The sequence below is a fragment of the Nycticebus coucang genome, chromosome 3 (assembly GCF_027406575.1).
Source record: "Nycticebus coucang isolate mNycCou1 chromosome 3, mNycCou1.pri, whole genome shotgun sequence".
NCBI classification, from domain to species: Eukaryota; Metazoa; Chordata; class Mammalia; order Primates; family Lorisidae; genus Nycticebus; species Nycticebus coucang.
The window spans coordinates 44,541,457-44,565,028 of NC_069782.1; the positions used below are offsets into that span (position 1 = coordinate 44,541,457).

A 23,572-nucleotide genomic window follows, 5' to 3' on the forward strand; every position below is an offset into this window, starting at 1 on the left:
GTCCAGAAACCAGAAGAAGTAACTTCCCTCCCTAAGAACACCTAGAAATTAAAAGATTAATTTTTTTTGACAAATGACCTAAATATAAAATAATACTTGTATATGTTAGATGAATTGACTTTTTAAACACATGGCATATCTTCCATTATAAAGTTAGCTGTCATTATCAGATATTTACATTTGTTCACCTAGCACATGTAAATATATACATATACAAATATACATGCATAAGGGTTCCTTGTCTAGCATGTGAGTACAGTGTCTGTGGGGAAAAAAGCAGTGGTGATTCAGTGCAGGCACGTAGCCTTTGTGAACGCTCTTGTAAGAAAGTGTCTTTTGCAGATATCTTTTTACAAAGAGGATATCCCATGCATTTGTTGGAACCTATGTGTGATTTTTGCCATCTACAAAATAGAGACAATAAGATTGATTTTAAAAGAGCACCCATGGTTTCCCTATTGCAGACAATGCTGACTTGTAATCTCTGAGCAGGCCACGAAGGACATAACAAACTCACTTTACAGATGAGGAAAGCTGAGGCTCAGTGTGATTAAGTCATTATAAAACTCACAGGTGTGTAAGTGGCATAGCTAAGATTGAACTATTACTGCCTCTTTCCAAGGCCTGTCTTTCCTACTCTTTGATGTGGCCACCCTCTTTCTATAAGAGAAAAACTATAACATGTTTCTTTCCTGCAGTAATCACTGTCTGGGTATTTAGAGAGTTTACCTCCAACCTCTGTTGTCTCAGCGGCTTTGGCATTAATGGTGCTCGAAGCCCCACGAACGCATGGAGAAACTCCGGCTCCAGGCTGCCAGGCCCCACCAGTCACTCCCAGGCCCTGCTCTGCTGTGCCCCGTACTAACTGACAGCCCGCTGTCTTCATCCCCTGCCGCTCAACATCCAGAGGGACAGCTAAAACTTTAGTCTAAAAGGAATTTAAAATTTGGAAAGAATTATTTAAGTTTGCTCTTTTCAAACATAGATCATGGAGCTAAATTCCTTTTCCTTTTAGAAACAGAGAAAAAATTAGTTTCTTTACACTCAGACCTAATCCTTCACTTATACACCCTTTCTGTATAAGTATTTGCTAAAATGAGACCTTCAGTGAATAACAGAGTATAACCATTTATGCATCTAACATACTGTAGTCCTCTCCAGGAGGCCCCCTGCTGGGTGCTGAGGATACAGAGATGCTGACAGCCTAGCACTGAAGGGGCCTGAAATCTTGTCATGACAAAGGTATCCATGGAGAACTACAACATGGGGGTCTGACACTGTCCAGGAAATAGAAAATGAAGCTCAGTACAAGGGCCCTGTGCGGTTGTTCCTGTTACCAGTCAAATGTAACAGTAAACACTTATTAGCTCCTAACATTAAGGTAAGATTTTCTGAGAGTGTTATATTTGGGAATGATTGATGAATACAAGTTAATATTTTAAAAACATATGGAAATTGTAATTGGAAACCCTTGGATGTGTGTCATTGGTCACAGCTCTGATATTACAACTTTGGGAAAGTTACATAGCCACTCTGGGTCTCAAAAACTTCATGCAGAGGGATCAATGTAATCTCTAAATTTCTATAGCTTTAAAATTCTGTAAATGCTACATGGAACACTTACACTTTAGTCTACCAAAACTTAACATTCCTGGCAAATTAAATATTCATGCATCTTATTTCTAACATTTAAATTCCATACTATGCCTTAAAATTCTCAGTGAATATAATGGTTTCACCATACTTTCCGGGGGCTCCTTTGGCTTTGCATCTTGTACCTCAAGTGGTTTGATATTAATTCAGTGAAAATGGGCTTCTATAATGTGTATTTTGGACCCACACTGTCTAAAACATAAACTTAATGGATGATGCCCTTAATGATTAACATTTTACTAATTCTAGCTTTAGTAAAACTTTCGATCCAAAAAGAGCTTGGGAACATATGGATCTGTTGATCTTATCATTTGGCAAGAACACACGTGTATGTGACAGATGAGTTGCACTATAATAAACGGACACAATCGTGACTTTAAATTATTTGCTAAAATGATGGAAAATATTATGCGTGTATTTTTGTAAGTACTTTATGATTCCTTTTGACCTAAATAAGTTTGCTCTGACACTAATTTGTTGGCTGGCCTTATTGTATTCTAAGATTTGAGAAAACATTTAGCTCCCCATGAGATCATGGAAAGTATTTCCAGAATGTTGGTTCAATGGTAAAAATGTATTATCAAGTAATTTATTACAGGAAGCAATTTATGATCATTTTGTGTCATATACGTAAAAATTATCTCATTCATTGCTCATGCAGATTGCTTCCTTAAGTAGAGAGTTTCTGGTCACTGCAGGAAAGCAAAAATAAGCAATATAAATGATATTAATTGGTCTGACCTCTGAAATTCTTTCTTTCAAAAACATTCCATAACTGCTCTCGTTACTGTGATTTTCACTGGTCCAACCCTGGCTGTGACTGTTCTAACTTCTTTTCCTGCACTGCACTGTAACCTGGATACTTCCAGAACTTTCTGTAAGAAACATCTGTTGTATACGGTCCAATATGGCAGCCAGGAGGCCAGCGTGACAACGGAGCCTTGAGATGTGGCTAGTGCAACTAAAAAACTTAATTCTTACTTTAGATTAATTTAAATCTGAACACCTACATGTGTCTCATAGACGCTCAGCACAGACAGACTTTTCAAATCTTTTCAAGCTCTGGTTTCTACTTTGCAATAGTTAATTGTTTTAGCTTTACTTTCTCTTTGAAATAATCCTGAATTTCTGTTAGGTGCTCTCTGAGACTTACAAGAAGAACCTAAATAACACTTCAATTAATCAACATCCTATTAGAATTAAGTTCCTCTCTACAAAAGACTACTTTTAATTATGTTTGTAAACAAGGGTATGAAAAGTCCATTATCTTTGAAAAAAAAAAATAAGACAACAGTGTGCTAATGGCACCCTCGTCTTCCTGAATATTGAAAAGACTCTGCATATAAAGCAATTATATAAAAACATGATTACAATTTTCATTACCTTAACTAGGAAAGTACTCTCCTAAGCACTAAAAGTAGTTTTTCTTCCACAAAAGATCCTTAAATTCTTGGCCGAGTGGTAATACAATACATTACAGTACTGAGTTTACATACGAGGAGCTGGTTATCAGTATAAATTATAACATTACAGCAAGGTTTGGAGAATGGGTATTTGTCATATTTCAGAGATAAGGAAATAAACCTTTTAACATATTTTTTTTTTTTGAGACAGAGTCTCATTTTGTTGCTCTTGGTAGAGTATTGTGGTGTCACAGCTCACAGCAACCTTAAACTCTTGGGCTCAAGAGATTCTCTTGCCTCAGCCTCCTGAGTAGCAGGGATTAAAGGTGCCTGCCAGAATGGATAGCTATTTTTAGAGATGAGGTCTCGCTCTTGGTCAGGCTGGTCTCAAACCTGTGAGCTCAGAAGATCCACTCTCCTCGGCCTCCCAGAGTGCTGGGCTTACAGGCGTGAGCCACCACACATATTCATATAATGTGAATATATTATAACACAATTATTTCATATAATGTTATGCCTTATCAGAGAATCATTCTCATTTGGGGGTTTTCTCTCTCCTATCAAAAGAGTTGTTAAAATTTTAACTTGGATTCATTAAAACTTCATTTTTCCTAGGTTCCTAGAAAATTTTACTCGACGCCCACTACCCAGGGAAAGGGAGCCTAATCTGTTTGAGAGTAGAGAGAAATGGTGGCTGACTTTTAAGAGTGAAGCCTGGGAAGACAGACCCTAGAAGGCTGTGTCCGTGATGCTGGCTGATACCTCGTTGGTGGTCATTCCTGTGACCTGAAAAGAACCAGCACCCTGCTCTGCAGCTACAGTGGCCAGAGTGCAGTCCAGCTTAGCCCTGGGAAGCAAGATCATCTTCTCTCTGAGCACATCCTGGACCAGAAATAGATGGGCATCACCAGTCAGGCAATGCAGAAACACCTGCCAATACCATCTGCCAGCAACAACAACAACAGCACGGACTCAGGAGATTAGGGAATTTATCCCAGCCTGCAGGACTGACCCTGGCCCCTCTCTACTTTCAAGTGTATCATCCCCCAGGTTCTTAAATACTCAAGAAGCAGATAATAGATTATGTGCTAACATGGCAGGTAGGGGCCCTCCTGATCATTTCAAAACCTAAACAAAAATTTACCATCCTCTATCATTGTAGAGAAAAAAAAATCAAATACTAAACATTAAATAACATTAACCTTAATTTTTGATGCAAACTATATATTATGTGCAAATGTCACATAAATATCTGCCAGTATCCAATATTCTAAATCCCAAGTATACCATCACTTCTGCCTATAAAATATCATAGATGAATCCATAATTAAATAGCTAGGGAATTTGTAATGGAAATTGTAAAACGTCTAAAACTGACATTTCTCTCACTTGGGAGAGCTGGAAAGGCTTCAGTCAGGGGACAATGCGGGAGGCTGCGCTGACAGTCCTTTCACAGTTCTGCTCTTCCCTCAGAGGAAGAAATAAAGGTCTGAGGGTCCAGGTAAACAGGGGGCCCATGCGCTTTTACTCCAACAAAAGTTCCCTGTTTTCTAGCCAGGCATTGTGGCGGGCACCCGTAATCCCAGGTAGTTGGGAGGATAAGGCAAGAGAATCACCTAAGCCCAGGAGTTGGAGGTTGCTGTGAGCTGTGACACCACAGCACTCTACCGAGGGCGATAAAGTGAGACTCTGTGTCACAAAAAAAAAAAAAGTTCCCTGTTGTGAATTAAGATTTTTCTGTTTTCTTATTTTTGGTACGCTAGTTTGAGAGCTCTTTGGAGCAAGACCGGTTGTTAGCTTTTTATCGTCTGTGTTAACCTTTTTATCAAAAATACACCCCGGGTGGTGCCTGTGGCTCAAAGGGATAGGGCACAGACCCCATATGCTGGAGGTGGTGGGTTCAAACCCAGCTCCAACCAGAAACTGCAAAAATACACCCCAATTTGATAAATGCTCATCAAACATGTGCTGAACGAGTGGTGGTTTATGGACCCACACAGGGTCCATAGCAACCGTTCTTGAGTACAAATGCCAGGGAGGAAATATGAAGGATACTCAGCATCCCTGACCTAGGAGCTGGCCACAACAAGAAAACACACAAGCAATGGTACAAATTGATTGTCCAGAGGGCAACCGACACAGCCACGCCCTCAGAAAAGCAGAGCAGTAAGTACTCAGGGCAGAAAGAGTCGTCAGCACCAAGGTGTTAAGGTGGAAAAGTATTAATGAATAGTTCTGCAAGCGCTTTGCTCAAGGAACTTGGAGACAGGTTGCCAACGCGTGGAAGAAAATGAATCAAACAGTGGCAGGAGATGAGACTGCAGGGGGCTGTGAGCTGTGCCAAGGAGTTCAGGTCGCACTGCAAACTCACTGAGGAGTCTGAGGAAGGGTAGTGATACGTCCGGATGCCTGGGGCATTTTAAAAGTTCGCTGTTACAACCGCACACATGCATGTACTTTAATGTCACATATTTAGCTGCACTGCTAGTTCAGTACCTGAAGTCAGACATGGAAGAAATTCATGAAACGGCAAAGAGGGCAGAAATGTTAGGGTACGTTTTTATTTATCATAATTTTGTGGCTTCTCCCCAAAGCAATGTGATAATCACTGTATCAGTTCCTAATCACATAAAAATATTTTACAGAGTAAAGCAGATTAAGGCATTAATTATGAAGTTCACATTTTTTTTAGAAGTGTAACCCTAAATCCTTTCCCACTGTTAATTAGTAAATAACACGTACATACAAGGTGTTGTTTATCTGTTATTTACAAACATTACAACTTGCCAATACAGGCAACTGTTAAAAGAGAGGCCTTACTTGCTGAGCAAGTGTAATATAAAACTATTACATTGTACTCGACAATGTTGTCTAATCAAGCAGCTGGAGTTTAAAGAAGAAAATCTTATTTTGATGGCAAGTATAAAGTAGGAAATTTTCATAACTACAAGCAATAAAATTTAGAAAACAGGCAGAAGCCTCTACATGGGCTCAGTGACACTTTTAAGAACAGGCGGCCTTACCTTAGAACTGAATGTGGCCATTTCAATAAGTAACCCATAGCAATTTAGGGGATTGGTGGGATTACACCAGCAGTGCAACTTACAAGGGTATATAAGCGTATATGTGAAACTTGGTAAATCTGGAATTTAAGTGTCTTGGCACAGTAACTGAGAGAATGCCAGGAAGGCTATGTTAACTAGTGTGATAGAAGTGTGTCAAACGGTCTGTGAAGCTAGTGAATGATGCCCCATGATCATATCAATGTACACAGCTATGATTTAATAAAAAAAAAATCAGAAACCAAAAAAAAAAAAAAGAAAGAAAATGTAATGCTTGTACCTGTAGCTCCATTATGAAAATATTTATCAAAGTAGACAATCAGAAGGGTCATTCCAGAACATCGTAAATTAAGCCCCCAGAGGGGCACATGTCTATTACTTTGAATAGTATCTAAAATATAACCTGCATATGCCTTGAAATGGCTACCAACCTCACCTCTGTGACAGGCCCCACTTCCGATTCATTTCCGGTGGCGAGCAAACACTCAATGTGAATGTGGTCCAGCAGAACATCCTGCTTCACCACAGGAGAGCAAGGCAGCTCACACACATGCGTGTACTCACATGTGTCTCTGGCACTGTTAGGAGACCAGGGAGCCAAGCCTTGTGGGGAACCTGGTGGCTGACTGGCTGGCAAAGCTGACAAGCTGAGAGGGCCTGTGGCCTTACCTATGTGGACTGGTGATAAATTTTCTCTGAGCAGCCTATCAAATTTAACTGTTACTTGTGTTCCTTTCAACACATTTTGCTAGCTATTAAGTGAAGCTTGCAAGTGTAATTTTATGAAATTAGTTACCTTTAATTAGAAGAAAAACATTAAATCTAAGTTCCCAAGTATGACAAGTGTAATGTGACCAAACCAGGTTAATGCCAATAACTGTGGTTTCTGAAACCTAGACCCCCATTTTTCACACCTTTTCAAAGTTGTTTGGGGAGGAGCTTTTGAAACAATATTTGCTCAAAGAAAGTATATTTTACATCAACAAACTAGAAATGCTTCTGTGGGTTTCTATCCTTTAAACATTTTTAACCATGCAATAAATGTTATTAAAGTATAAATGATTTGATATGTAATTGCTATGCACCTAGGAATGTGCTAAATACAAAAGTGAAATCATAGACCAACAAGCAAAGAAAAAGATGCCACCTGTAAAATTCTATGACCTTGGGCAAGTACCTGTTCCTAATGTGGATGTAAAGAGTATCTGACCTGTGGCTTCACAGAACTGAATAAATAAAAGAAATGTAAGGCAAAGTGCTTTGTAATGACAGGCTGCTATTCACAGGTCAGGATCCTAATTCACTTTGTTAGGCAAGAGAGAGATGCTGGGTAGAAATGAATAAAACCAATCAGGAATGCAGTTAATATAATAATCCTATAGTTACCTACCACAGGCCACCAGTAGGCACCACACGAATGCACAAAAACCCAATGAATTCAACCAAAACATTTTAATCTGTGCTCAATTCTTTTCCTGATTTCCCTCTTCAAACAAAATATACTAATATCCAATATATCTAACACAGCATAAGAACAAAACTACTAATCTGAATGGGTAAAAACTGTCTCTGAAACAGTAACTTAACCAAACCTGACTAGTTTACCGGAAAATAATGAGCATGTGCAGAGCCTCCTAAACATGCTATTGAATATTCCTAGCCAAAGTGGAGTTTACTGTTCACTGAGGAATTACTTCACCATTATGCAAAAATGTACATAAATTGATTCTAAGCAGGTGATATACCCTATCACATTTTAAATTTTAAATAACATTGTCTAGCATAATATGGGCCAAGAAACATTTATAAAGACAGTGACTGCTATGAAATATAAATAATTAATCATGGAGAATTATTACAAAAACTATAAAAAAACGTTGATTAACTTAATGCTTGGAACCAACATCCCCAGATTAAAAGTGGAGCATAAAGAAAGGATTCTTTGATAGAATTCACAAATGATTGAATATACAAAATATACTCTTAAAAAAAATCAAAGGATATATGGGTTAGAATCTTAAAATTAATTTTTAAGTCAGTTGTTGAAAATTTGCATTCCCCATAGACATGCAACAAGGGCTATTCAGGATTCTAGGCTGACTGAGCAGGTGACCTTGGGCAGCTAGAAGGCTGGCACCAGAAGTCCCAGTCAGTTTTTCTTAACACTTCAGCCACAGGCTGATTTTGCAAGGACGTTTCTGCAGTATCCAGTGTAATGAAAAGAATACATGGACTTTTGCTTTTGCTAATCAGCTTTGGTGTATTTAATGTGTGGCCCAAGATAACCCTTATACTTTCCAATATGTGGCAAAGAAAAAAAGTTGGACAGCCCTGCTGGCCCTCCTGATTCCCAAGTTACACCGAGGAAGAGGATCAAGCTTGGAGCAGTCATACAGGGAAGCTACAGATAGGCTACCAGGCTCCCTCGAAAGTAAGCCTCACAGCTTATTAACATTCTCCCATGTTTTATAAGTAAATTCAAATACACAGAAAAGCTGATAGAATTTTACAATGAACATGTGTATGCCCATCACTAGTGTCTATTAACATTTTATTACTTTTTATCACATATTAAGTGGACATTTTTTACACATTCTATCTACTTCATTTTGGAAATGTAAAGAGCAAACTATGATTCTGTTGAGAATCTTCCCGCTGTTCAATGTTCTTTTTCCCCTCTTGAAAAACAGCAAAACTCAGACTAACATGTAGGATTTAGAGCAGTGATTTCCAACTGGAGTGCTGCGTCACAATGGTGTGCCAAGAGAGGATCTTAGGTGTGCGGCAAACATTTTTAAAGATTAAAGTATTTTCAACAAAGCACAGTCTGTATATTCTTCTTTTTACTCCTTTTTAGATGAACATAATTTAAGTGTGCTGTGGAAGTTTAACTATAGGTTCAAGTGTGCCGTGAGATAAGAAAGGTTGAAAGACACTGACTTAGGGAGTAATTTTTATTTAAAATGTTCCATGAATTGAGGGGTAGTCTTGACCTTGTCAACATGCCGCTGTCAGAAAGTGTTTTGGTTTGTCAAACGTGTCATCTTAAGGGGCACAAAGTGTCTGAACTGACAGATTTTTCTTCTGACCAGCTCTAGGATTGAGATCCGGGATCGTGCAGTCGACCTTGGATCATGTATTAGGATGAAACATCCAAAGCACTAATTCTCCAGTTCTCCTCTGACTCAGGGAACCCAGCAGGCTGTACTCCAGCCTAAAATGGACCACTAACAAACACCCAGCCCCATCTCAGCCAGGAAAGATGCCCAGACATACAGCAACATCCAGCCCAGGGCTGGGGTGGAGAACCAAGATTGGTTTGCTAGGTCCATTCCTGACTTTTCTGTGTGTGCACACGTATGTGTATGTGTGTCCCCTCCCCCAAACACAGAAGCTCTTCACTTTGGGGGTGCCTAGTGTTACGTGTTTGTTATATGCAGATGGGAGAGAGAGATCTTAAGAGAGAAATTTCCATGATTGGCACTAAGTAGGAGTCATTCAACCCTAGCACTTCTGGGCCCTTGTAGAAAGCCGGTGATGAGAAGCGAGTAACACTTCTGCTCCCCCAAGAAAGGATATGACCAACTCCTTAGTCCACCTCCAGTGGTTTCCACTTACATGTTTTCCAGATGTGAAGCATGTTTCCTATGTTTTAAATATCATTTTAGGAAGTAACACCAATGAGAAAACTGGGGGAAGACAGAGGTTGAGTAAATCGACAAAGTACCGGATTCAGGAATCAAACTCGGGTAGTCTTATTCCTGAACCTCTGCCCTTTGCTACAATACTTGATTGGTCAAATCTTGAGCAAGAGAGCAAGCCATGTTTTATTAGTGGGAAGTGTTTATTTCTGCTAAAGGTAGTGCTATGGTTTGAATATCTGTCCATCCCAAAACTCATATTGAAATTTGTCATTTAACCATATTAATCTGCTACAGGCCATGAAGGCTTCCCTCCTATGGGTGAGGCTGATGCTATCAAAAAGGGCGAGTTTGGTTGCCTCTTGCTTTCCATGTCCTCTGTGTGGCAATGCAGCAAGAGGCCCTCTGATGCTGGTACCTTGACAGTGAACTTTCCAGCCCTAGGAACAAGTACGCTCTTTACAGATTACCCAGTCTGTGGATCCCATCACAGCAGGACAAAACAGACTCAAGTAGAGCGATGGGCACCACCACTTCCTTTCACTGTATTGCTCATTTGTGATAAGTTCATCTGATGGGGTCCTCCTCTTTGGACAAGCCTTGTCAATCTACATCCATAAAACTAACCTGGTTAGTATTCATGGGTCTGCTTAGTGAAGTGGTGATTGCAGTTCTGAAGGACTCAAATTTCCAGGTTTGGCTTCTGGAACCAAGGCACTACAGCTCCTTAGAGATAAGCCCCTGACGGGGGAGTCTGGAGCATTCATACACGTTCTTCTAATGTTAGTCATTTGTTCCCATTTAGAATTTATTTCCCTACAGGAAGAAAGGAATGAATAGGAGGATTCAACTTAAAAATAAGCACTCCAAATCCCAAACACCAAGCATCTGATTCAGTGTCTCATCAATGCGTCTTTTATATTGAAGGGGGTGAAGGTTGACGATGGAAGGTGCCAGTAGCTCCTTCAGCAACTGTGTGGGGCCACGTCAGCTGCAGAGACCGTCAACAATGGAGGGGCAACCGCAGGTGGGAGCAGCTGTTCTTTGGGAGGGTCATCTGACCACCCAGCGCTTACAATAAAGGTTCAGCAAGTGTTGGTACAGTCATCAGTCTGGGCATGCAATTAGGGTATTCCCGAATAAAATAGGAATGAATGAGGAAGATGGAAGAATTCTTTTTTTTTTTTTTTTTTACATGTTGTCATACACTTGATGAAGTGTCCACAAGGCCAAAATCAGATTGCTTCTTTGTTTTATTTTGAACACAGATGTGCAGTCCCATAATAGTGCATTTTTCAGTGTGCTCACAGGCATATTTCTCATGTGACATCTGTCTCTGTCACTGTTCCTGACGGACTTTTCAGCTGGGCCTTAACACCACGTCCATACCTTTAAACATATCACCCAATCAGTGACTTGATTCCCGGTTGGCTTATCTATGTCTTCCCTTTTGGCAAATGTCTCCACATTAGCTACTATGTGCCAGGAATTATGCTATTTGGGATGTAGAAATAAAGGAGCCCCAGCGACTGTTCTTGAGGGCTTACAATAAAGCAAGTGATCAAAGCACATGTGATAGTGATGGAGTAACACACTAACGCTACACAATGAAGACATGAGATACAGCAAAGAGGAAAAGCCGACCTGGTACTAAAGACAAAAGCAAAAGACCATGTCAGCGGTGGAGACAGGGCAGCTAGTCTGGACACCTGTCCAGCCCCTCCCTCCTTTATTAACAGCACCAGATTCTCCTTTGAGGACTCACCTATGCTCCCCAAAAAAGGAAACTGGGGATTTGGCGGGGCCAGCTCCACTCCCTAACTCAAGGTAGGGGCGTGCAACTCAGGTCCACATGTGAAAAGAGACACGTGACACAGACTAACAGAGCTAGCCTAGGCCAAAAAGTATACAAAGGAAGGGTTTCTCCAGAGACGATGCAGTGTGTGACACACCCACATCTACCACATACCTGGCTTTGACAGACTGGAGACTATCAGTGGGAAAGCCAGAAACTGTCTTTTGTAAGTAGACTCGATTATCTGTGATCTTTCTGATGCTATTTCAGTTGGAAACTTAAGTTAAATGGTTTAAGCAAACTAAATTCATTAGGGGTTAATTTGGGGTCTTCAAATCTATATTCTCACAGGGGAAAATGAAGGACTTTAGATTCCCTATGTTTATTAGGAATAAAATATAAAATAACTAGTTCCTTTATGTGGATTCAGCAATTTCTTTCACACACACACACAAAATACTTATTGCAAGCTGCCTATGTACCAACCAGGGCTACAAAACTGTGCAAAACTTAGATGAAATTCCTGCCTGTCTGGAGCTTCCACCACTTCTCTGGCTGAGAGATCTTCCTTCCCCACAGGAGGGAATATATTCACACATTCATTCACTCATCACTCACACAAACTTGTATAAATATTCACATTATGTATTGAAAAGGAAGAGTTTAATAGCAGAATGGTCTAGGAAAGAACTATTTTTTTGAGAGCAAAATGGTAAATCAGAGTGTAATAAGGATGGAAGAATTCTTTAAGAGTTCAAGTTCCAAACAGCTGTGCGGAGAGTCCAACACTAGCTGAAACAAGTACGAATACAAGAATTCTAGATATATAATGGCTTAGCTTTTCCTGGCGCACATCCTGAAACAATGATCCAAGCGCAATTAATTTATTTGGCTGATGATTCCAGGAATTACCAGGAGGGGAGTCAGGAGGGACATAAGAACCAGAACTTAGAAAATAAAGGGCACCTTGTTGAATACAACACAAGGGTGGGACACTAAAGCTGACTCCCCACTAGGTAGTTATCAGAAATAGCCTGGAAGATGACACTTTCCAAATATTACTATGCATTAGGGTCACCCAGGGGATCTTAAAACGCCCATTCTGACTCTGAAAGTTTAGTGTAGGGCTTAAGACTCTGTTTCTTATAAGCTCTCAAATAGTGATACTGCTGGTCCTGAGAATACACTGCAAAGATGCAGGACTTCATGGCTTTCTAGTTATTTTTCAGTTGAATTATTAAAATATATATACAAAATGCACAGAATTCCTTAGGTTCACTGCTTTTGTAACATATCATTAAATGTCCTGTTTCATGTCATGTTTATCTCAGGAATTGACTATTCACCAAGGATCCTCCCCCCTGGAAACACTGGGTCAGTCCTATGAGGAAAACCACAAACAAGTGAGTGAGTCCACCATAATCTACTGCTGTAAGTCAGATGGTCCTGCTCACCAAAAGGCAGGCTGCTGTCCATAGAAGCAAATCAGCACGTTCAACCCACTCCCAACTTGCTTGATTCTCTGCTCCCACCCCCTGACCTTGCTCCCCACTTTATTCTAGTACTGGATGGTGTTCTTATGTTCCAGTTAGTCTCACATATTTGGCTCTTGGAAGAGGGAAGTCAATTATCTTTGTGGTACACCAGCACACATTCCTGGGTCCTTCCCACTTGCTACCACCCAGTAAGCTTTCTGGAATCTCAGTCCACCTGGTTATACTCACCTGAAGCTTCAAGAGGAGCAATTAGACAAGAAAAACTGTTGTGACATGACTGTGTTATGCTCAGATATGTACATTTTTGATGCCCAAGTGAAGAAAACCTCCAGCCCATTTAAAAACAGAGTCTAAAAGAGAAATTGACAAAGATATGATTGGTGATTCACAACAGAGTAAAAACAGGGCTTTTCTCCAGTGCATAATGTTGTCTCCTTTGTCAAAAATAATTGGGCTATATGTGGATGGTTTTACATCTGGGTTCTCTGTTCTGTTCCATTGGTCTATGTCTCTGTTTTTTGACCAATGCTATGCTGTTTTGGTTACCATAGCCTTTTATGTAGTTTGAAGTCTGGTAATGTGATTCAACTAAATTTGATTTCTTTTTTTTTTGCTTAATATTGTTTTGGCTATCCAGGCTCTATTCTAGTCCCAAAGTATAGAATTATTTTTTATATATCTGTGAAATATGATATTAGTATTTTGATGGGGAATGCCTGGAACCTGTATGGACACACTGGGTAGTAAGGACGTTTTAACAACGTTTATTCTATCAATTCATGAGCATGATATGTTTTTCCATTTCTTTGTGTCATTTGCAATTTCTTTCCTCAATGTTTCATAGTTCTCTTTATAGAGATCCTTCACCTCCTTGGATAAGTATAGTCCTGGTTTTTTTATTTTCTTTGTAGTTATTGTGAATTGTTTTTGTTTGTTTTAATTTTTATTTATATTTTTACATAGACATGTGTTAATTAGGTTGAATTGTATTGAGTATTGGATTTGGCTCTCAGTTTGACTGCTATTGGTGTATAGGTTTGTATACACTGATTTTGTAACCTGAGACTCTACTTAGCTTATCAATTCCAGGAGTCTCTTGGTGAACTCTTTAAGGTTTTCTAGACATAAGATCACATTAGCGAAAAGTGATAGCTTTACCTCCTCTTTGCCAATGTGGATACCCTTTATTCTTTCTCATACTTGATTGCTAGGCTGGGACTTCCAGCACTATATACAGAAGGGGTGACAATGGGCACCCTTGTAATTGTTCCAGTTCTAGGGAGAATGCTTTCAGCCCTCCTCCATTCAGTATGATGTTGGCTATGGTTTGTCACATATGACTTTTAATCTTTAGATGTGTTCTTTCTATGACTAATTTATTGAGGGTTTTACTTTTATAATCATGAAAGGGTGCTGGATTTTGTCAAATGCTTTTTTTGACATATTTAAAGGATCATATATTCTTTTTTTTTTTACTTCTGTTTATGTGATCAGTCATATTTACCAATTTATATATGTTGAACCATCCTTCATCCTGAGACGAAGCCCATTTACATGGTGGATTGTCATTTTTATGTGCTGTTGAATTCATTTTGCTAGTATTTTATTGATGATTGTTGCATCTTTAATCATAGGGGATACTGGACTGTAGTTTTTGTTTATTTGTTTGTTTTGTTTTTGCTGTTTCCTAGCTTTGATATTAGGGAGATATTGGCCTCATAGAATAATTGGGGAGGATTCCCTCCTTCTCAATATTATGGAACAGTTTCTGCAGTATAAGTAACAGGTCTTCTTTGTAGGTGTGATAAAAATCAGCTGTAAATCTATTTGGTCTGGGGATTTTTTTAATTAGAATTTTTATCATTATTCAATCTTGTTGCTTATTAATGGTCTGTTCAGAAGTTCTAATTCTTCCTGATTGAGTCTTGGGAGGTTGTGTTTTCATATTTTCAGGAATTTGCCCATTTCCTCTACATTTTAATAAATAGTACTGGAAAAATTGTACAACAACTTGTAGAAGAATAAAACAAGATCCTTATCTCTTACACAAAATTACTTCAAAATGGATAAAAGGCTTAAATGTAAGGCATGAAATCGTAAGAATTCTTGAAAAAAAGGTTGAAAAAGTCTTCTAGATATCAGCCTAGTCAAAGCATTTATGAACACCATGGGAATCACAGCAACAACAAAAATAAGTGAAGAGGACTAGATTAAATTAAAAAGCTTCTATACATCTAAGATAATAATCAACAGAGCAAGTAGATAATCTATGGAACAAGAGAAAACATTCAGAAGCTACGCATCTGATAAAGGACTAATACCAGAATCTATAAAGAAAATTAGCAATAAAACAAAACCATTAAAAAGTGAGCCCAAGACATGAACAGCAGTTTTCAAAAGTAGACAGACAAATGGGTAATCTGTGAAAAAATTCTCAACATCACTAATTGTCAGAGAAATGCAAATTAAAACCACAATGAAGATAGCACCTCACCCCAGTTAGAATGGCTTCTATAAAAAATCAAAAACCAGTAGATGCTGGCATGGATGCAGAGAAAAAGGAATACTTATACACTGTTTGTGGGATTACAAACTGGTATAACCTCTTTAAAAAACACACACACACTATGGAAATTCCTCAAAGAACTAAAAGTAAACTTACCATTTGATCCAGCAATCCCTCTAGCAATCCCTATTTTCCTCTATAAAGGAAAATAAGTCACTTTATCAAAAAGACTCCTGTACTCAAATGTTTATATCAAGTACAGTTCACAATTCCAAAGATGTGGAATCAACTCAAGTGACATCAGTACATGAGTGGATGAACAAAATGTGATATACGTATACTATGGAATACTAGGCAGTCATGAAGAATGAAATGAGGCCTTTTACAGCAATTTGAATGGAATTGGAGGTCATTTAACGTAAGTAAAAATAGGGGAAAAACCCACCACATTGACTTGCTTTTACTGGAACTAACTGATGAGCACCCAGGTGCACAGAGGGAAGGAGAACTCAAGCAGAGGACGAGGAAGTGGAGCAAAACCTAACAGGTACGATGAGCACACCGGTTGCATGATGGGCACACTTCTAACCTCACTCAGGCCTAACAAGATTGATACACATAATTAAAAATATTTGTACCCCTATAATATTTTGAAATAAAAAATAATAGGCTAAAATAACATTTTCTATAAAAATTTATGTAACTATATACTAGATACAGATATGCACAATTTCATGTTATGTATATTGGATGGTGAGAGTAAATTGTGGCACTATTTTATTCAAAGTTTTCTGCATTGGTTATATACACATTTTTCAAGATATTTTAGGAAAAACTTTTAATATCATCTGTCAGAATAATAATTCTGTTATTAATTCTTACATGAAATGATAAAAGCTAGAAGAACTCACACATTGGAATCAAGACAGAAAAAGGGATTAAGAAGGAATAGGAACTAAAATTTAGTAAATCTTATACGCTAATAATCATTCTGTCATGATCACTAACTTCGTAATTGCAACTAACACACATAAAAATGTATAATTCTGTTTTCAAAATGTTCAGAACATAGATACAATCTTATCATCGTGTATAGTACGTATCACAGCATCCCGTACCTCAGGACGATTTTGTCTATGTGAAAACATGAGGTCACTATCTATTTTGACATCTTAAATCCACCAATCATGAGAAAAGCACATGCTCTAATTTAGAACAAAGTGGCAGAATCATGAAACATGCTTATATACTGTTCACTTTTACCTATTTCTAGGCTTTTTCTCTTTATTTTCCCCAAGTCCGTTTACACATCAGAAATGTGTACTGCCAGGAACAAAAAGGCAACTGGCCATTTACATCTTCAGATGTCTTTTCGGGGACTAGTTATGTGATATGACATAGAGGCTTCAAACGAGGGTCCATTCAAGTTCAGACCTGAGAGAGAAGCTTCTAGCATCACTTCTGAGCCCAAAAAGGGGGTTATTTTAAATGATTAGAGAACTCCAGGTGAAATAGCTGAAAGATAGCTGTTATGTTATGGCATCACTTTATAGATAATGAAGCAGAGATAGAAATTAGGCATCATCTTAATTGGCATCGCAGTATGCTACAATTCCAGTACTAGTTTCCTTGTAAGCCTGACATTCATTTTTGCATTTCTACATTAACTCCATATTTGTAAAATAATGTTGTAAAATAGCTCCTCAATGTAATTCAAAAATGAGAAGTAGAGATACTCAGAAACTGGATGACGAACCAAGTTGGTTGAAACCCCCACTACAATCCAGTTACATTAGCAGCCATGCTTCAGGTTTGGATAATTAATAAATATGATTTTGTTTCAGAAACCTCATCCTTCCTCATGGTTCCTTTAACCTATCTAACGCACACTAAAAAATAAAAGCAAAAAAATAGGTAGATTTATAAAAATAAAGGACCATTTAGTGAGTCTATTTTTTAAGACAATCAAATGATGGAAGGCCTGGATATATCTTCACTAAGCCCTCCCTTCTTAGTGACTTATCTTCATATTTTCTCTTAAGATAGGTCTTTAACCTGTTTCCAACATCAACAAATTCAAGTAGTCTACAACCCTGTAAGAATAAACCAATAATACTGATTGGACACTTATGTGGTGCTATTTTACCATCACAACAAGAAAATATAACAATATATTTTATGTTAAAATAATCAACACAACCCCCCCAAAAAAGTAAAATAAGAATTAGAGTAAATTATAAACTGATAAAGTACTTGTACTCTCTAAAGCACTGACAATCATGAGTAAGGGTTCTGGTAAAACTATTACAGTAAATTCACATAGTTATCTTAAAATGTGTGTGCCTAGACCACATTCCTATTTGATGTGAAATGAAAAAAGCACACAAGTCTATACGAATGGACACAGACATGGAAGAAACATGTCTTGTTGCTTGGTGATGCATTTTTCTAATCCCCTATTTAACCTTGATTTTAAGCCCAAAAAAATCAAAGCACCAAGCCTTAAAATAATAAGCTTTTTCTATATCAGTTTTTCCCCTTTTTATCAAGGAATACAATGATTTCTCTCATTTTACATAATTCACATTTCAAACACTATACCCTGAATATGTTATTTCTGAAATAATGGCCATCTCTTAAGACAAACATCACGTGCTGGAATTCATCTTGAACTTTTTGCATAGCAGGGTAAAAATTATGCTCACTAACTGAATATGTTAAAAATATGATTTTAAGAAGAAAAAACTGAGTTGACATTAATGTTAAACATTCCTATAAAGGTAAATGCCTTTGTATTTACACCATAACATTGCTTATCTCTTTCTTAGAACATAGAGAAAAATAAAATATCCAACAGGCCACCAAATATTTATTGCATTTCTTTGCCATGATTTTTAAGTATATATCCTCCAAACTTTTTACCATTACTTAGTAAATTACCATCATATTTGCTTTGGTTTAATGCATAAAATATTCATGGAGCAATAAACTAGTGTCCCAGGGTTGTCTGAAAGGCAAACTTTGCAATTAGACTGATGGTAAAGTCTACTTGGCTCTGCTTGTCAGTTCAAGGTCACAGTGTATAACAATGACATTTGTACCTATTGGACTTTCACTATTCAATGGCTTTTGGAAAATCCTGGTAAGCAAAAAATTAAAAGAAAGCAATATACCAAGCTCAGTGACATCAATTGGCAAACAAAGGTCATGAGGTCAACTTTGCAAAAAAAAAAAAACACTTGGTTATGGGCATTAAGGAGAATAAGATGCCATGATAATTTGCCCATCTGGGACATTCCAGACACTAAATGCCAAGAGCTGGATTACGGGCCTACCCCAATTGAGACTTCTACTGATAAAAAAGAATCACATAAATCAAGAAGGCCATTGAAAGGCCACTGAATTCCACACAGTCCTATGCTCCTCCAAGTTGATTTAACCTACTTACAAATATTCTCTTTACTACCAATAAGATTCTTAGAAGTATTTTCTTTAACTTCTTGAAGATCCACACCTCAAGTTTATCATAATCAAGAGCATTTCACAGAGGACTTGTGTATGGATAATGATACCTTAAAACTTTCAACTATGTTTTTCTTTGTTCAGATTTAGTAAGGTGGTAAGGCATTATTTAAAAGCAATTGCAAAATCATGCACTTTTGATAATGGCATATACATTCTTGAGGACTTGATCATTATTTTTATAGGACCCCAACCTTAAAGAGGTAAAAGATTTTATCTTCGAAGGAAGATACTTCCTTAATAAACCAAGAGGGACCAAACAAGTTCCTGTCATTATGGTAAACACTCCACAAATGACCCCTTCCTTGACATCCCCTGTGTGAGAACATATACTCACAGTCATTGTCCTAAAAGTTTCTACTCAGAAGGAGAGCATAGTAAGTACAAACCTACACATCTTGGATTAGTAACAAGAGCCAATGGGCTGCATATAAACTGAACCAGGAATCAGTTTTGTTGTACTTGGAACAGGTGCCTATAAGGACTAACAATTAAGTTTGTGAAGTTGCCACCATGTGCTTATATTTGCAGTACTGTACAAACAACTTGGTAAGTTTTCATAACCTTAGTATATCAGCATCTCAGTTGTGTTCATGTTGACATGCGGCGACATCTTGCTGAGTGGCATTCATTATTGTTGTATTTTTGTGTGTCATCGCAAGAATGTCAGAGATTCAATAACAGCAACAATCAAACATTCATAAATTTCTCATTAAACTTGACAAGAATGGAAGTTAAATCAGGAACATGTTAATCCAAGTTTATGAGGATAATGCCATGGGGGAAATGGCAGCATACGAATGGATTAAACATTTTTCTGAAGGGAGACAAAGCATCACTGATAAAGCAATGTCAGAGTGGTCACTTGATCTGTCCCCCACAATGACTTTTTTCTTTACCTTAAGATATAGGAAACATTGAAAAAAATATATTTTAATGACATTAAGGAGATCAGGGTTAACATGATGACAGCTCTGATGGCTATTCCGGGAAAAAAGAGGTCCAAAATTGTTTTGAAGTGTGGACAGGGTGCTGGCATTGGTGCATAGTTTCCCAAGGGGAGTACTTCAAAGGTGACTGTAGTGATATTTAGCAATGAGGAATTTTGTACTTCTTCTAGGATGAGTTCATGAACCTAACTGACAGGCCTTATATAGTCTATCTAGTTTAATACATCTTGCTTTGAATATGCCGTACAATATGCCAAACATGGTGACATTTTTTTCAGTAATACCAAAAAAGATGCTTCATCTCTTCATGAAGGCACATGTCAGGATAAATGCATTTAATTTCACCAGTGTGGAATACTGTGCCTGTTAAATTAATTCATCACAAAGGATTATAAGCACTTGAAGTAATTACATAAATGACCTTCTAATCTTTACTGGCAATTATGTGGTGGCAGGGCAATGGCTATGACTTTATCTACAAACATTTATGATGTTATGCTTCATTTTTCTCCTTAATACACACTCAGAAAAGTGTATCATTGTGGCTAGGTGTTCCTGCTGATGCTTAATTTTGAATCTGAGATCTTTATTTGTGTGTGTGTGTGTGTGTGTGATGGTATGTGTGTGCATATCTCTGAATTTTAAGTTTCTGGCTTATTTGCAGATCGTACACCTCAAGATTTCACCAGTAGTATAGTCGAGAGGTCATTAAAACCCCATTTTTTTTTTTTTTTTTTTTTGGCAGAGACAGAGTCTCACTTTATGGCCCTCGGTAGAGTGCCATGGCATCACACAGCTCACAGCAACCTCCAATTCCTGGGCTTAAGTGATTCTCTTGCCTCAGCCTCCCGAGTAGCTGGGACTACAGGCGCCTGCCACAACGCCCGGCTATTTTTTTGGTTGCAGTTCAGCCGGGGCCGGGTTTGAATCCGCCACCCTCAGTATATGGGGCCGGCGCCTTACCGACTGAGCCACAGGCGTCGCCCTAAAACCCCATTTTCTATTCTTCATACTGCTCATTGAAAGGGTTCATTCCTCCTCCAGCTCAACTGATTAGAGAGGCTATAATGAGATGAAAATCTTCCTGTATCACCTTGCCAAGCTGGTATTTTTTAATTTTTCCACAGAATTATGGTTCTCCATGGTTTGTCTAAACCTTGTTACTAGTATGAGCTTACTTATGAGCTGAATACTACTTTGTGAATTGGCCTGGGAAACTAAACGGCATTAGACAACAGTGTTTAAATTTCCAAAATGGGATCAAAGAATGACTTAAGAGTCTGTTTCATTCTGTGTTCACAGAAAACGTTTCGTAATTGAGAAATGAAAGGATAGCACCTGCAGGTATACCTTTATTTCCTGTCAGAAAAGAAGGACATCTATCCAAATTATAACTCTGTATTATTAATTGCTTGTTACCCACTTCCCTCTTCATCTGCCCCAAATTACCATCAGAATTCAAGATATTTAAAGATGCAGATACAGAAAAATGACTAAATGTCTCTTTAGTAGTTATAAAATTGCCAAGCATGCTTTACATTGAAATTTACTTCTCCATCTCTTCTGAGTCAGCACCTTAGTGCCAATAAGGGGGAAAATATTCTGACCATTTGTACCATCAACAGATTCATCTGCGCAGAAATTTATTTTCATATTGAAGTGAAAATTGATTCCAGGCACCTTGACTTTTGCAGAATTTAGTATTTTCTGAAATTTACTTCTACTGCAGGTAAACTTTATGAATGAATTACCTGGGCATAAATAATCCAAGTATTTCTGTCTCAATGACAAAGGTATTACTGTAGCCTCATGCTAGCGGCATTGATCATGAATGCAATTAGTAAACCACTGACTTACCACCAGTGAACAACTCACTTCCAAAGCTGTCAAAGAGCTAGTCGTCTTCTGGGATTTGTGAAGTGACTAGTAATCAAAATTTGTAAGATAGATGTAAAAACCTTATTCACAGTCCTTAGATCCACATCTACCTAAAAATTTCCTGTCTATTCTCTCATTTTTCCTTGCTTTTGTACCTTAGCCACCAGGTCCCCACACACCTCTCCTATACTAACAGTCGATGAAAGTGCCACAAAAGATAGTATATTTCATCCTGAGTGGGGCTTTCTCACCTGGGCGCCATCTCTGACCTTTCTGATAAGTGCTCTCTTGATGGTTCTCACTATAATGCAGCAGTTTAGCAGGTAAGTGCTTCCGAAAGGCTAGAAAAATGAGGTCTCAGTACAACCCTCAGTATTTGAATCCCCAGCTTCTTACTCAGTAGCTCTCATAAACTGTTATTTAAAAAAATCTTCACACAGTCCTTTCTTGATATTTTCTATTGGCTCCTTCGAAATCACACATTAGGAGTCAAACGAAAGGTCACAGTTGCCTCACAACTTTCTTTCCAGGCCAGCTGTAGAAGTGAGATGACCCGAGTTGACATGTCACAAGGACATGAAATTGGAGAATTTCCAGTGCCACTTATGCCTTCTAATGATAGGGAGGCAGGTGCTCCCTTACAGGAGAGCTCCTACTTGCTCCATTCCTCCAGCGAGGCCTGTGACCCACGCCTCACCCACCCTCAGAGGACTGATCATATGAGGTCAAGTCAGCAGGTCACTAGCATGAAGCCAAGAGTGAGAGAATAGAGCAGAATCGAATCCTTGCTGATACACTAGATGGATAAATTCAGAAGACTTTAGAAACAAAATCACCAACTAGTAATAAAATCCAGACCCATAGCCACACTCTCCTAGATAGCAGGACTTATTTCCATGAAACAGCTTATTTTATCGTATGAAGCACATTCATTTTCAATTTACAAAATTCTCTTTAAGTATAAACAAAAAGGACTAAGCAAAAAGAAATCTGTTTTACCTTCTTCTGATCTTCTAGCTTGTGACTCACTGGATTCTTCCCATGTCTGTTCATTTCTGAAGATAAATCCATCACATTAGGTTCTTGCCCTTCAAAATGGAATCTCTTCAAAAAAGCAGCAAACTAATCCAAGATGCAATCACTAGGAAAACGCTGGCTGGCCACATTTCCCATCACACACTGTCTCTGAACTTCATCAGCTCCAAGGAATAATTAAAAAATCCATTGACTGCATGGAAAAAAATAAGTTTGCAATTTACTCCCAGGACCTTCCAAATCAGCATAGCGTTTTTAAATGCTGAATTCTCAGAAGCTAAATATTCATCCAGGAATTTTAACTCCAACTGCTATCTTCCTCTTTCCTCACAGTTCTCCATTTTAATAAAGATGTACAGATTTCCTACAATCCTGTGATAAAAAAATAAGAAGCATGCAGTTAATTCCCTCCTACCAAATATAGTACAAATAAGGAAATAAATTTTTATCTAACATTTCAATTTACAAAACAATTTTAAGCATGAATGATATTTGGCTTAAAAATCATAGCTGGTGATTCTTCACCCCTATGGCCTTTGAAGCACCAAGGATACACCTAAACCAAAATAGAATATTAAAACCAGGGATCCATGAACAATGACAATAAAAAGCAACAAGGGAAACACACAAA

The 23,572-nt window shown here is 38.1% G+C and overlaps 1 protein-coding gene across 4 annotated transcripts in view; it reads right to left on the minus strand.

Moving 5' to 3' along the window:
• The window catches only part of NAV3 (neuron navigator 3), an 862,702-nt gene that overhangs the window by 627,707 nt on the left and 211,423 nt on the right, over positions 1-23,572 (minus strand). For all 4 annotated transcript variants that reach the window (XM_053585283.1, XM_053585282.1, XM_053585281.1 and 1 more), the window contains exon 2: positions 22,906-23,313. In XM_053585283.1, coding sequence (XP_053441258.1) covers positions 22,906-22,977 — 72 coding nt within the window. In that variant the 5' untranslated portion in view covers positions 22,978-23,313. The remainder of the gene's footprint in view (positions 1-22,905; positions 23,314-23,572) is intronic.